Raw genomic sequence first — 15,099 nt, 5'->3', positions numbered from 1 at the left:
TCAAAGGAAGAAAAGTAAAGACAGGATAGGGAGACTGCCTTTGCAGGTGGGAAAGCAGCAGTGCTTCTCCCCAGGCTGTGATGCGAAGACCACTAGAAGGGGCAGGACAAATTCTGGCAGAAGTGGCAAATTCGCTTGGGATAATTTAGAAATACTTTTCTAAAGCATAACAGGGAGGGATAAGGGGATATGTAAAGTTCATTTTCTGGATTCAGGACTAGCACTAATGAACTTCATATCTCCTGAGGAACCAGCCCCTAAAACAAACACACACACACACACACACACACGCACACGCACACGCACACACGCACACAGCTGCTTCAACCATCTGGACACTTAGAACTTACACTAATAGTTTGAAGAAAAAGCAATTAAGAAAGCAATGAGCACTGCTTTAAAGGATGCTGTGACATGCCAGTGCTATCCAAGACTAACAGTACTCACTTGTCAGGAGTCCTAATGGCTTCTTCTAGTGTTTGAAACACAGCAAACCACAAATCATTGTTTTTATTTTATTTTAATTAAAAAACTTTGTTATTGAAAGTATTACATATGTTCCCCCCCCCCCCCCCCAGCATCAACCTCTTCCAGTCCACCCCTGGCCCCTGCCCCAGGTTCTCACTACCCCACTCTCTGCGCCCATGGGTTATGCATACGTGCATAAAAGGTCTTTGATTGATTCCCTCCCATCTACCCACTCTCCCCCACCTTTCCTCCGAAATTCTGCACTCTGTTCCATGCTTCCTTGTCTCTGGATCCACTCTGTTCATCTGATTTCACTCTCCAGGTCCCTCCATGCTATCTTAAAGGGTAAGAGATTCTTCATTTTTGCTGCTGCATAGTATTCCATGGCATAAATGTACCAGAGCTTTTTTATCCACTCATCTACTCATAGGCACTTGGGCTCTTTCCAGAACTTAGCTATTGTAAATTGTGCTCTTCCGAACACAGGAATGCATACATTCTTTCTGATTAGTGTTTCGGGTTTCTTAGGCTACATTCCTATAAGTGGGATCACTGGGTTAAATGGCACTTCCATATTTAATTTTTTGAGAAAACTCCATACTGTTTTCCATAAAGGCTGCACCAATCAGCATTCCCACCAGCAGTGTACTAGGGTTTCCTTTTCTCCACATTCTCACCAGCACTTGTCATTTATTGATAGCAGACATTTTCATACCTCGTTGTCATTTTAATTAGTATCTCTTGGATGATTAGTGACTTTGAGCATTTTTTCATGTCTCCTGGCCATCTGTGTGTCCTCTTTGGAGAATTTTCTATTTAGGTCCTTTGCCCATTTTTTAATTGGACTGTTTGTCTTCTTTTTGTTAACTTGTATGAGTTCCTTATATAGTTTGGATATTAACCCTTTAGCAGATGTATCATTGCCAAATATATCCTCCCATACAGTGAGCTTTCTTTTATTTTGTTGATGGTTTCTTTTGCTGTGCAGAAACTTTTTACTTTTAAAGTAGTCCCATTTATTTATTTTCTCCTTAGTTTCCTTTGCCCTAGGACCGTGGTCGGCAAACTGCAGCTTGCGAGCCACATGCAGCTCTTTGGCCCCTTGAGTGTGGCTCTTCCTAAGCCTTAGGAGTACCCTAATTAAGTTAATAACAATGTACCTACCTATATAGTTTAAGTTTAAAAAATTTGGCTCTCAAAAGAAATTTAAATCGTTGTACTGTTGATATTTGACTGTTGACTAATGAGTTTGCCGACCACTGCCCTAGGAGATGTATTTATCAACATATTGCTACAAGAGATGTCTGAGATTTTGCTGCCTACAGTTTCTTCTAGGATTTTTATGGTTTCCTGACTTACATTTAGGTCTTTTATCTATCTTGAGTTAATTCTTGTGTATGGTGTAAATTGGTGGTCTAGTTTCATTTTTTTTGCATGTTTTTGTCCAATTTTCCCAACACCATTTATTGAAGAGACTGTCTTGACTCCATTGTATGCTCTTATTACCTTTGTCAAATATTAAGTGCGTGTAATGGCTCAGGTTGATTTCTGGGATTCTCTGTTTTGTTCCATTGATCTACATGCCTGTTCTTGTGCCAGTATCAGCTGTTTTGATTATGGTGGCTTTGTAGTATAACATGATATCTGGTATTGTGATTCCTCCAACTTTTTTCTTCTTTCTTAAGATTGCTGCAGCTATTCGAAGTCTTTTTTGGTTCCATATACATTGTTGGAGTATTTGTTATAGATATGTAAAATATGGTGTTATTTTAGTAGGGATTGCATTGAATCTGTAACTTTCCTTGGGCAGTACAGACATTTTAATGATGTTGATTCTACCAATCCTAGAACATGAAATACTCTTCCACTTATTTATATCTTCTCTCTCTTTTCTTAGTGTCCTATCGTTTTCCAAGTACAAGTCTTTTACCTCTGTGGTTAATTTTATTCCTAAGTATCTTAATTTTTTGTTGCAATGGTAAACGGGATGCTTTTTTTAAAGTTTCTCTTTCTGAGAATTCATTATCTATGTATATCCTATATAATAAGAGAGGAATATGCTAATTAGCCAGGACACCCTCACAGGTAAAGACCGGCAGGAGCGGGTGGGCGTGGCTGCGTGCCACACAAGGCCAGGTACATGAGGCTGCGTCAAATAAAATAAAATGCATTCACATGCCCGAAGACGACAGGGTTCAAGGAGGAAGGGCTCCAGTTTCGTTTTCTCAGCACCCAGCTAGGAGGCCTCCCTGGGGCGGCTCTCCCCTCCGAGCCTTGCGCAAGATGAGCGCTCCGCTCTGGCCCAGGAGCCCCAAAGGGAGGCAGAGCGAAGTGCTTTCCCTCTGGGACCCCGCTCTTCCTGGGAGTCCGGCGCGGAGGGCGCTCTCCCTGGGAACACGGAAATCTGCCTCCCGGGGTGACTGGGTGGCCTGGAGGCCACACAGCGGCCATAGTTGAAGTTGCCCTTGATGGAGGAGCGGAGGTAGCACCCCAGCTCCCTGCTGAATGACTAGAGCACATGGTCCTCAGTCACTTCCTGTGCAGCAGTCAGCCCGGACCAGGGATCAAACCGGAAACCTAAGTAGGTACCCTGACAGAATGGAACCGAAACCTTCACTGTGGCAGAGGAGCGCCGACCCACAGCAGGGGCCAGGGCACACCAGAGGGGTTTTGTTGAGGGGCCCTGACAGGCAGCCTGCAGCGCAGTGGGTTAGAACCTCCTCCTGATACAGCAAGGTTGCCGGTTGGATACCTGGTCAGGGCGCAGACAAGAAGCAACCAAAGAGAGCATAATAAGTGGAACAGCACACTGGTGTTTCTCTCGCTCCCTTCCTCTCTCTAAAATAATCAATCAATAAAAATTAAAATAAAAAATAAACCCTCTGGCCCTAACCAGTTTGGCTCAGTGGATAGAGCGTCGGCCTGCGGACTGAGGGTTCCTGGGTTCGATTCCGGTCAAGGGCATGTACCTTGGTTGAAGGTACATCCCCAGTGGGGGGTGTGCAGGAGGCAGCTGACGGATGTTTCTCTCTCATCGGTGTTTCTAAATCCCTATCCCGCTCCCTTTCTCTCTGTAAAAAAATCAATATATTAAAAAATAAAAATAAACCTTCTGGCTTGCAGAATTGCTAAAACAGAAAGCGAAGTCCCATCTCTTCCCGTTCATTCAACAAATACCTCATATGCTCCATCAATAATCACACTGGGAATGGGTGTGTGTTTGTTTGTTTTGGCTAATCCTCATCTGAGGACATTTTTGCATTGATTTTTTTTTTTTTTTTTTTTTTTTTTTTTTTTTTTTTTACAGAGAATGGAAGGGAGGGAGAAAGACAGAAACTAATGTGAGAGGCATCAATTAGTTGCCTCTTGCTGAATCCCCGACCAGGGCCCCGGATTGAGCCTGCAACCCAGGTACTTGCCCTTGATTGGAATCCAACCCGGTACCCTTCAGTCCACCTGCAGAAGCACTATCCACTGAACCAAACCAGCATTTTTTTTTTTTCTTTTTAAGTTCTCCTCTAAGGATATGTTCGTTTCATTGATTCTAGAGAGAGAGGAAGGGAGAGGGAAAGAGAAAGAGAAACATCGATCAGTTGCCCAAGCAATGTGACATGGATGGAACCCACAACCTGTGTATGTGTCCTCATCTGGAATCAAACCCATGACCCTTTGGTGCGTGGGAGGACACACTAACTACTGATCCACACTGACCAGGGCCCGGAGGTACATTTAAAAATTTTTTTCAGATCTGCCCTAGCCAGGTGGCTCAGTTGGTTGGAGTCTCAACCTGTACACCAAAGGGTTTCCTGTTGGATTCTAGGTTAGGGCACATACTTAGGTTTAGGTTAGATCCCAGTGGTTCAGCAGGTGCAGAGGCAGCCTACTGGTATTTCTCTGTCACATGGATGTTTCTCTCTCTAAAAATCAATTTAAAAAACATCCTTAGGTGAGAATTTTTAAAAAAGTATATATATATATATATATTTTATTTGGTTCTTTTTAATATTTTATTTTTCATTTACATTCAATATCCTATCCTATATAATAAAACCCTAATAATGCAAATTGACTGAATGGTGGAATGACCGGTTGCTATGAACTGACCACCAGGGGGCAGATGCTCAATGGAGGAGCTGCCCCCTGGTGGTCATTCAGAAGCTGGGCTCACAGCTGGCAAGTGCAGTGTAGGTGGCAGGAACCTCTGTGGCAGCACTAAGGAGCAGCAAGCCGAGTGGTAGGGAGCAGCATGCAGGCGGGTGGTAAGGAGCAAGGGGTCCCGACTATGAGAAGGCACAGGCTGGGCTGAGGGATCCCACCCCACTCCCAGTGCATGAATTTTGTGCACTGGGCCTCCAGTCTACACACACACACACACACACACACACACACACACACACACGCCCAGTGACCGGAAGGATGGAACAATCGGTTGCTATGACATGCACTGCGGTCAAACAGAATGACCAGTCACTATGACACGCACTGCAGCGGCCAACTGGCCTGATTGGGCCGCTGATCAGACCCCCCAACCTCCTGCAGCCCCTCCCCCAGCTGGCCCCGCCCACATTCCCTCCCCCCCCCTCTGGCCTGGCCCTGGTTGGCCCCCATTGGGGTGGGCCAGCTGGACCCCACCAGTGCACAAATTCATGCACTGGGCCTCTAGTTGATGTATAAAAAGACATACATTTTTGGGTGTTTTTTTTGGATCTTGCTACATTGCCAAATTAATTTATTAAATCTAGTAGATTTTTGGTGGTGTTTTTAGGTTTTTAATGCACCATACCATGTCATCTGCAAATAATGAGTTTTTCTTCCTCTTTCCAATTTGGATGCCTTTTATGTTTTCTTCTTGTCTAATTGCTATGTTTGGGCATTCCAGTACTATCCTGTATAATAAAAGCCTAATATGCTAAGTGTCTGGTTGACCGGTTGGCTGTTCAAGCAATCAAAGTGTAATATGCTAATGGTATGCTAAGGCCACTCAACCTCTTGCTATGATGTGCACTGACCACCAGGAGGCAGACACTCCGACCAGTAGGTTAGCTTGCTGCTGGGGTCCAGCCGATTGGGACTGAGCAAGATGGGCCGGCCATGCCCTGGAGCCCTCCCACAGTCCCTCCCTGGCTGGCCAACCTCCTGTGTCCCTCCCTGGCCCCGATTGTGCACCGGTGGGGTCCCTCGGCCAGGCCCGCACCCTCTCGCAATCTGAGACCCCTTGGGGGATGTCAGAGAGCGGGTTTCGGCCTGATCCTGCAGGTATAAAAGGCTAATATGCCAATAGACAGAACAGCAGAATGACCAGTCGCTATGATGCACACTGACCACCAGGAGGCAGACGCTCAATGCAGGAGCTGGCCCCTGGTGGTCCGTGTGCTCCCACAGGGGGAGCGCTGCTCAGCCAGAAGCCAGGCTCATGGCTGGCAAGTGCAGCGCCAGTGGTGGGAGCCTCTCCCGCCTCCGTGGCAGCACTAAGGATGTTGGACTGCCCCCGAGGGCTCCTTGACTGTGAGAGGGTGCAGGCTGGGCTGAGGGAACCCCTGAGTGCACAGATTTTGTGCACCAGGCCTCTAGTATTGAATAAGAGTGGTGAAAGCGGACATCGCTGTCTTGTTCCTGTTCTTAGGGAAAATGGTTTTAGTTTTTGCCCACTGAGTATGATGTTTGCTGTAGGTTTGCCATATATGACCTTTATCCTGTTAAGATATGCTCCCTCTATTCCCACTTTGCTGAGAGTTTTGATAAAAAAATGGGTGTTGGATTTTGTCAAATGCTTTTTTTGCATCTATTGATATTATCATGTGATTTTTGTCTTTCAATTTGTTTATGTATCACATTTTTAAAAAAAATATATTTTATTGTTTTTTTACAGAGAGGAAAGGAGAGGGACAGAGAGTTAGAAACATTGATGAGAAAGAAACATCGATCAGCTGCCTCCTGCACACCCCCTACTGGGGATGTGCCCACAACCAAGGTACATGCCCTTGACCGGAATTGAACCTGGGACCCTTCAGTCCATGGCCGACGCTCTATCCACTGAGCCAAACCGGTCAGGGCATGTATCACATTTATTGATTTGCAAATATTGTACCAGCCTTGCATCCCTTATGGTCATGGTGTATGATCTTTTAAATATATCGCTGAATCTGAGTAATATTTTGTTGAGAATTTTAGCATCTGTGTTCACCAGGGATATTGGCCTGTAATTCTCTTTCTTTGTAGTGTTTGTATCTGGTTTTGAAATTAGGGTAATGCTGGCCTCATAAAAAGAGCTTGGAAGTGTTCCTTCCTCTTGGATTTTTTGGAATAGTTTGAGGAGGATAAGTGTTAGTTCTTCTTTGAATGTTTGGTAAAACTCCCCTGTGAAGCCTTCCGGTCCTGGACGTTTGCTGGAAGTTTTTATTTTATTTTTATTATTACTGCTTCTATTTCATCAGTTGTTATTGGTCTATTCAGGTTTTCTAATTTTTCCTGATTCAGTTTTGGGATATTGTATTTTTCTAGGAATTCTTCCATTGTCCAGCTTGTTGGCATATACTAGTTGTTCATAGAATTTTCTTACAATCCATTGTATTTCTATGGTGTCAGTGGTTACTTCTCCACTTTAGTTTCTGATTTTATTTGTTTGTGTCCTCTCTCATTGTTTCTTTTTTCTTTTTTTAAAAAAATATATTTTATTGATTTTTTACAGAGAGGAAGGGAGAGAGAGATAGTTAGAAACATAGATGAGAGAGAAACATCGATCAGCTGCCTCCTGCACACCTCCCACTGGGGATGTGCCTGCAACCAAGGTACATGCCCTTGACCGGAATCGAACCTGGGACCTTTCAGTCTGCAGGCCAACGCTCTATCCACTGAGCCAAACTGGTTATGGCTCTCATTGTTTCTTGATGAGTCTGGCTAACGGCTCATCAAGACTGTTTATCCTTTCCAAGAACCAGCTCTTGTTTCATTTATTTTTTTTTGTATGTATTTTTTTAGTCTCTATGTCATTTATATCTGCTTCAATCTTTATTATTTCCTTCCTTCTACTTACTCTGAGCTTTTGTTGTGGGTTCTCTTTCTAGTTCTGTAAGTTGTAGGGTTAGTTTATTATTATTTTTATTATTATTATTGTTTTTTGTTTTTTTGAGGTAGTCCTGTAGTGCTATGAACTTCCCTCTCAGGACTGGTTTTGCTGTGTCCCAGCGATTTTGGGTTATGTGTTCATTTTCATTTGTTTCCCAGAAGATTTTTTATTTCTTTTTTGACTTTGTTGGTAATCCATTCATTGTTTAATAATATGCTATTTAGCCTCCATGTATTTGAAAGTTTTGGATGTTTTACTGTAGTTGATTTCTAATTTCATTCCACTGTGATCTGAGAAGATGCTTGATATGATCTCAATGTTTCTCAACTTGTAGAGACTAGTTTTGTGTCCTAACATGTGGTCTATCTTTGAGAATGACCCATGTGCACTTGAGAAGAATGTCACAGCTTTGGGTGAAATGTTCTATAAATGTCAATTAAATCATCTGATCCAGTGTGTCATTTAGAGTCACCATTTCCTTGTTAATTTTTTGTCTGGAAGATCTATCCAGTGAAGTCAGTGGGGTATTAAAGCCCCCTACTATGACTCTGTTGTTGTTGATCTCTCCCTTGAAGTCCTCTAAAAATTTTTTTATTGTTTTTGTTTAATCCTCACCCTAGGGTATTTTTCCATTGATTTTATTTTATCTAAAAAAATTTTTTTAAAAATATATTTTATTGATTTTTTTACAGAGAGGAAGGGAGAGGGTCAGAGAGTTAGAAACACTGATGGGAGAGAAAAATCAATCAGCTGCCTCCTGCACACCTCCTACTGGGGATGTGCCCGCAACCAAGGTACATGCCCTTGACTGGAATTGAACCTGGGGCCTTTCAGTCCGCAGGCTAACGCTCTATCAGGGGTCCTCAAACTTTTTAAACAGGGGGCTAGTTCACTGTCCCTCAGACCATTGGAGGGCCGGACTATAGTTTAAAAAAAAAACTATGAACAAATTCCTATATACACAGCAGCGGCAAAAACACCCGGTGGACGAGATAAATGTTTTCGGCGGGCAGCATGTGGCCCGCGGGCCGTAGTTTGAGGACTCCTGCTCTATCCATTGAGCCAAACCAGTTAGGGCTGATTTTAGAGAGTGGAAGAGAGAAGGGAAGACAGATAGGAAAATGGATGTGAGATAAACACAGTGATTGGTTGCCCTTGCATGCGCCTGACCAGGGCCCAGGCTGGGGAGGAACCTGCAACCGAGTTAGGTGCCCCTGACCAGAAATGAACCTGGGGCCCTCTGCTCAGTAGGCTGACGCTCTATCCACTGAGTCAAACTGACTAGGGCCTCTAGAAGGTTTTTTAAAAAAAATATGTTTAGATGTTTCTATATTGGGTGCATATATGTTTACCAGGGTTATATCCTCTTGTTAGATTGATCCCTTTAGTATTATGTAGTGACCTTTGTTTCCTCTTGTGATGGCCTTCATTTTGAAGTCTATTTTGTAAGATACGAGTATTGCTACTCCAGCTTTTGCTTCATTTCCATTTGCATGAAAAATGTTTTTCCATCTCTTCACTCTCATCCTGTGTGAGTGTTTTGTTCTGAGGCAGGTCTCTTGTAGACAACATACAGTTGGGTCATGTTTCTGTATCCATTCAGCTACTCTATGTCTTTTAATTGGAGCATTTAGTCCATTTATATTTATGATTATTACTGACAGGTACTTATTTATTGTCCTTTTAATTCTGTATCCCTAGGTTTCTCCCTTTATTTCTTCTCATTACAGCAGACCCTTTAGCATTTCTTGTAATGCTGGCTTGGTGATGATGTATTCCGTTAGCCCTTTTTTATCTAGGAAGCTCTTTATTTCACCATCTATTTTGAATGATAGCCTTTCACTCAAAGTAATTTTGGTTTATAGTAATTTTGGTTTCAGATCCTTGCTTTCCATTACCTTGAGTACTTCATGCCATTCCTTTCTGGCCTGAGAGTTTCTGATGATGATAAATCAGGTGTCAGTCTTATGGGAGCTCCTTTGTAGGTAATAGTTTGCTTTTCTCTTGCTGTCTTTAAGATTCTGTCTTTAATTTTTGTCATTTTAATTATGATGTTTCTGTGCATGGGCCTGTTTGGGTTCTTCTTGCTTGGGGTTTCCGTGCCTCCTGGACTGTGTGACTTTTTCCTTTACCAGGTTAGGGAAGTTTTCTGCCATTATTTCGTCAAACACGTTCTCTATCCCTTTCTCTCTTTCTGCCTCTTCTGGCACACCTACTATGCAAATATTGTTACATTTCATGTTGTCCCACAGCTCCCTTAAGCTGTCCTCTTGTTTTTCTTCTTGGTTCTCTGAGTGAGTGATTTATCTCAACCTTATCTTCTAATTCACTAATTCAATCCTCAACTTCCTCTAATCTGCTGTGCATTCCTTCCAATGTGTTCTTTGTGCTCTGATATCCTTTATTTCCTGTTTTCATAGTTACTATATCTCTTCTCATGCTGTTGAGCATCTTTACCATCATTATTCTGAACTCTATATCAGATACATTTCTTATCTCCATTTCATTTATCTCTTCTGGAGAATTCTTGATTTTCATTTGGGGGTTGTTTCTTTGTAGCCTAATTTTGGCTGCCTGTTTGGGTTTGTGTCTATGTATTAGGTTGATCTGCTATGCCTCTCAATCTCTAGTGTGGACAGTGTCAAATGCTGTTTCTAACTAATTAGATCAGGCAAAGACTCTAAGCCTCCAGAGATCACCTCTGTCTACCAACTGATAGGATTCAGTCTTGAATATCCCTCAGGCAATCCTCCACAGGTGTGGTGAGTGTTTTGTCAATAGGGTGGGGCAATTGCTTTTGCCTGGAGGCTAATTGTTATTCTTAGTCTCTTAATGGGCCTCAGAAACTCCTCATGTGGGGCAAGGTGTTTTCCAATAGGGTAGGTCAGTGGTCGGCAAACTGTGGCTCGCAAGCCGCAGTTTGCCGACCACTGGGGTAGGCCAACTGTCTTCCCCCCAGGCAAAGCTGCCTGTATAGCAAATGTCTGCATGATAAAATGATCTCTGCAGCTTGAGGGAATGACTCAGCATAGGACATTGGGGTGTCTGCCTTTTGAGCTCTAACCCCAGAGCTCCTGATCCTGGCTTCTGCTCACACAGCTCCAATCCACTCTGCCCTCCCTCTGCTGGAGCACAAGGTATACTGCACTGCATCAGCTTCAGTTGTACATTGGCCCTTTAAGAGGGTGCCTGCATTTCCAGCCATCTCTCCCTGGCAGACAGCAACCTGGCTGCTTTTCATATCCAGATGTTATGTAGGTACCCCTCTCAGTTCTGGTGCTTTATGTTTGGGGGCCCAGCTTGGGGATTTGATCCCAGAATTCTCAGTGGCAACCCCTCACAGCTAAGATATCTCTCTGGAACTTCAGTTGCTGTCTGTGGGAGCCCGGCCAGTCCTTTCACGCCTCCACCCCTCCTACCAGTCTCTATGCAGTCTCCACTTTCCATCTTTGATTATCAGGGTTCTCTTCAGTGAGTCTTCTGTTGATTATTCAGTAAGTTTTTCTGTATTTTAGTTGTAACTCCAGTTTGGTCCTTGCAGTGTGTCTGTGCAGCATCCACTTACTCTGCCACCATTTTTAATCTCCCTCAAATCATTCTTAAAGGTTTTCATTTAGGAAAAGGGCTTATGCTCTGGTTTGCAAATACAAGAGCCTGAGGATCAAAGCCCAAGGGAAGGTGGGTGGCAGAGGATCTGGCTGTAGCACAGTTGGATGGATTTCTTACAAGGTTATGTTGAATTTGAGAGGACAGCTATGTAATTACTAGGCCACTGTCTGCTCACAGGCCAGCCTTGTGAATCTGTACCCCACACCTGAAGGATGTGCAGAGTGAGTGTGGCAGAAACATAAGCATGGTCCCTGGGGTCAGGGTACAGTGAAAATCAAGGAAGTGCCTACCTTTTGGGGTAGGAAGAAGGGAAGGGGCACTTTGAAGACACTGGCAATGTTTTATTTCTTGACTTTTTGCTTTTAATAATTCTTTAAAAGCTGTGTACCATCCTGTGTATACTGAGCTTACTAAAAAGTGGGTGCTGGTTTTTACATGCAGCTTTGGAGAACTATACTAAAGATGTCTGGAGTGTTCCAGGACAAGTTCTAGACTGGCAAACAGATAATGTCACATTCCCCCTTGAGATAGCAGAGCAGCTCACAGAGCTGGCAAAGCCAAGATGCATTCCTATGACAATGGCACCTGCTGAGAAAAGACTGAGGGATACTACCCAAATATTTCCACAGCCTTAAAACCTCTGTGTGGTAACACTGCCATTGGTCACTCAAGGAAGTCAGTTTATCAACATCAGAAAGTGGGACCTCTGAGGTACAGACAAATCTCTGTGCTCCTCACACCTGAGCTTTCTGTCTAGAGAGCAAGTTCATGGTTGTACTACCCCATTGCTGACAAGGCTGGCAGACACTGCTCCTTCCCTAGAATCTTTCTCCTTGGCACCACCCCAACCTGGAGGGAACTCAACCTGGGCCTGTGGTGGAGAGGCTCATTGTGCCAATATGTGTGCTCAAATTACTCTGAGTGCCTGGGTATCAGGTGCTAACTTTGCACTGTTGTTGGTAAGCACAGAGGAGACCAAGGACCAGACACCTCATCTGCATAGGGCAAGGCACACTGCAATGCATCAGCTTCAGCACAGGCCTGACCCTCATACTCACGTGTTTCTCATTATGAGTTTCTACTAAGAAAGGTCTGTTGGAGAGTCAGATGGGTGAGAAGTTTATAGTCCTTGAGAAGAACCATTGTCACATATATCAACACAAATAAGTGAGGAGTATCAGTATAGCACCAGATGTTGAGAGACACAGCTTGGGGGATGGAACTGGGGGTTAGAGCCAGGTTAAGATGGAGTGCAGGGGGCTAGAAGCTGCCACACACTATGGAAGCCAGAAATCACTGCCACACTTAGCCTCCAGCTAGGAAGTCCTGACACCTCAGTCTTGTTCAACCATTCTGGAGATACAAACTGACTAGGAGAGAGTGAGCAGCAGTTCCTATACTCAGAGCTAAGACTCTGGTTCAGTTCTCCCTGCTGTATGCAGGAAGGTGCCTCTCATGGTGTGCTCATGCCCCTTTCCTCTGTTGTTTGTGAGGACAATGTGCTGGATGGGAAGAGGCTGGTGGTAAGATCCATGAGTTCCAATCCTGTCCATCCCAGAAATAACCACTGGCATAGTGGTTCTCACCCAGGGTCACTTCTGCCCTTCCCTGAGTGTTAACTGGTATTGTATAGAGGCACTTTTGGTTGTTCTATGGATGGGAGTGGGAGTGGAGACTGCACTGACATTTGGAGGGTAGAGGCCAAGGATTTTAAGCATCTTGCAATGAAAAGAACTGTCCTGCCCCAAATGCCAGGAACCCCCTCGTTGAGAAACACCTCTCCAGAAAAGTTTCAGAAGGACAACTGAGGTTTCTTAGCTACCCCTTGGCTTAATTAAAGAGATACTTTCACCTTAGTCTGAGGACCCAGCTGATTATGCCCAGCATGTCCATCTGCTTTTAGCTGAACAACACCTGCCTTCCTTTGCTTTCCCCTTTTCACAGATAAGTTTTCCATCGGTCCCCCTGAGTACCGACTGCCTCCTTCTCTAATATTTCAGTAGGTTTGTGGAATATTAACTGATTTCTTTATTATTTTTATTCCTTTACTTTCACACTCAATTAACTTCTATAGACTTTAGAGCTCAGTGCTAAAAATGTTTCTTTAGCTTTGGCTTTTACCCAAACTCTGTTAATTAAAAGTGTCTGTCTCTGTCCTGCCTATACTACTGCTTGCCTCTGGATCTTCCCTGAAGAATGTGGGGTGCGTGTCTTGTCCATGCAAGGATGGGCTGCCTGAGTGAGGCATGCACATTCCCCCACCCTCCGCCCTTGGCATGCACTAGTGGTAGGATCAGAATTCTAGTGTTAAGATATCAGCAGAGCTGCCAAGAAACAGTTGTTATGGTGAGTGGAAAGAGAACAAACATCACCAGACTACCTCCGGACACTGTCTCCAGCCAGGCCTGAACTGCTGCACGGCGTATGGAGGGAAGGTCAGGCACTGAATTTAAAACAGACGATAAATACAAAGTTACACAGGAATAAGTGTTCCCAGTGAGGAAAGTTGAGGACAACCCTAAAGTCCAAAATAAAAGAGAAACTAAGATGATGTTACGGCCAGGGGCCTATCCAGAACTGACCATGGTATCAGTCCAGGAGAGGAAAGAAAACACAGGGAACACAGGGAGGGGCAATACAGTTTCAAGGCTGCAGAGATAGCTCTACCTTGCAGGGCAGTGTGACATTGTCCCAGGTCAGCAGGGTCTCTCTCTTCCACTCCTGCATAGCTTCTAAGTACATTAATAAACCAACAAAAAAAGACTTTAAAATTCATTTTTAGAGAAAGGAAGGGAGAGGGAGAGAGAGAGGAAAACATCGATGAGAGTGAAACATCAATCGGCTGCCTCTTGCATGCCCCCTACTGGGGATCAAGCCAGGCATGTGCCCTGACTAGGAATTGAATCAGACGACACCCAATCAACTGAGCCATATTAGCCGGGACGCTTCTGGATACATTTATGTTGCTGCAGAAATAGTTAACTGAGGTTGTTTTTGCCAATAGGTGAAGATTTGGGGCAGAGGAGAATCAAATCCCCATTAAAGGCTGTTTCATGAATGCAGGGACCACCCCCTTGTATACTCAGAGACTTGAATGGTGTGTGGCTCTCCATCAGTTCCAAACAGGAAGAGACAGAAGTTGATGATCTGTATTTAGAAGATGGGTATGGGGAGGTCAGAAGGTGTGAGAATGACATGGCAGCTGACACAGCCCTCCACTTTTTTTCTTTTATTGCTTGCTATTCCTTAAAAGAATCCAGAATAAGGTTCATCTTCATCCTACTGTGGAACACAGATCATCTTGCCTACAACTTAGAGCTAACTATTAGAAATTATGCTAAATACTTAGAGTCTCCTTGATATAAATTTCTTCTTAAAACTTAATTTCCATTCAAACTATGCTTCCCCTGCCCCCATCCTGACAATGCACATTCACACCCAGACACACTCCATGAGGAAAGGACCAGAATATTCTATCAAGTGGAGAAAGAATAACCCTACCTAGTAATATGAGGGAAAGAAAGCAATTCTCAATTTCTTCAAGATCAAGTTTCATTTTTCTATTTTGCTTTGGGGGAGAAGGAACCCATAACCTCTTAACCCACAGAGAACTTTACATATTCTCACACAAAAGCCCAGGGCAGTGGTCACCATTAACACCAAGGAAATGAAATTTTCTGTCAGCTCTTACATTTGATTAAACTGATGGCTTTGGCCCTGACAGAAAAATACCCTGCAGCAAGCAGAGGGGTTGCAGGCTCCTAGGGGCCTCAGGTCCTTGGATCCTGAAGCAGTTACCTCTAGAAGTGGAGGGCTCAGAGGTTGGTACCGTTCGCTCCTCCTCCTCTTTCTCATGAACATGTGTCCAGTGCACATCAGCCTGAATCTCCAAGGGATCGGTTGCATTTATGATCTGCTGTAGCCGCTGGCTCCCAGCTACTGCACCAGGTTCAAAG

At 44.0% G+C, this 15,099-nt stretch overlaps 1 protein-coding gene across 4 annotated transcripts in view; it reads right to left on the bottom strand.

Moving 5' to 3' along the window:
- The window catches only part of MICAL3 (microtubule associated monooxygenase, calponin and LIM domain containing 3), a 269,337-nt gene that overhangs the window by 45,615 nt on the left and 208,623 nt on the right, over positions 1 to 15,099 (bottom strand). For 3 of the 4 annotated variants that reach the window (XM_036301482.1, XM_036301483.1, XM_036301486.1), the window contains 2 exons: positions 14,942 to 15,082; positions 13,524 to 13,586 (listed from right to left, as the gene is read on the bottom strand). In XM_036301482.1, the coding sequence (XP_036157375.1) occupies positions 13,524 to 13,586; positions 14,942 to 15,082 (204 nt within the window). The remainder of the gene's footprint in view (positions 1 to 13,523; positions 13,587 to 14,941; positions 15,083 to 15,099) is intronic. The other variant, XM_036301484.1, reaches the window with a different exon arrangement.

The sequence above is a fragment of the Myotis myotis genome, unplaced genomic scaffold (genome assembly GCF_014108235.1).
Source record: "Myotis myotis isolate mMyoMyo1 unplaced genomic scaffold, mMyoMyo1.p scaffold_m19_p_3, whole genome shotgun sequence".
Lineage (NCBI taxonomy): Eukaryota > Metazoa > Chordata > Mammalia > Chiroptera > Vespertilionidae > Myotis > Myotis myotis.
The sequence above is the reverse complement of the archived record's forward strand: the minus strand, read 5'-3'. Positions and strand labels throughout refer to the sequence as shown.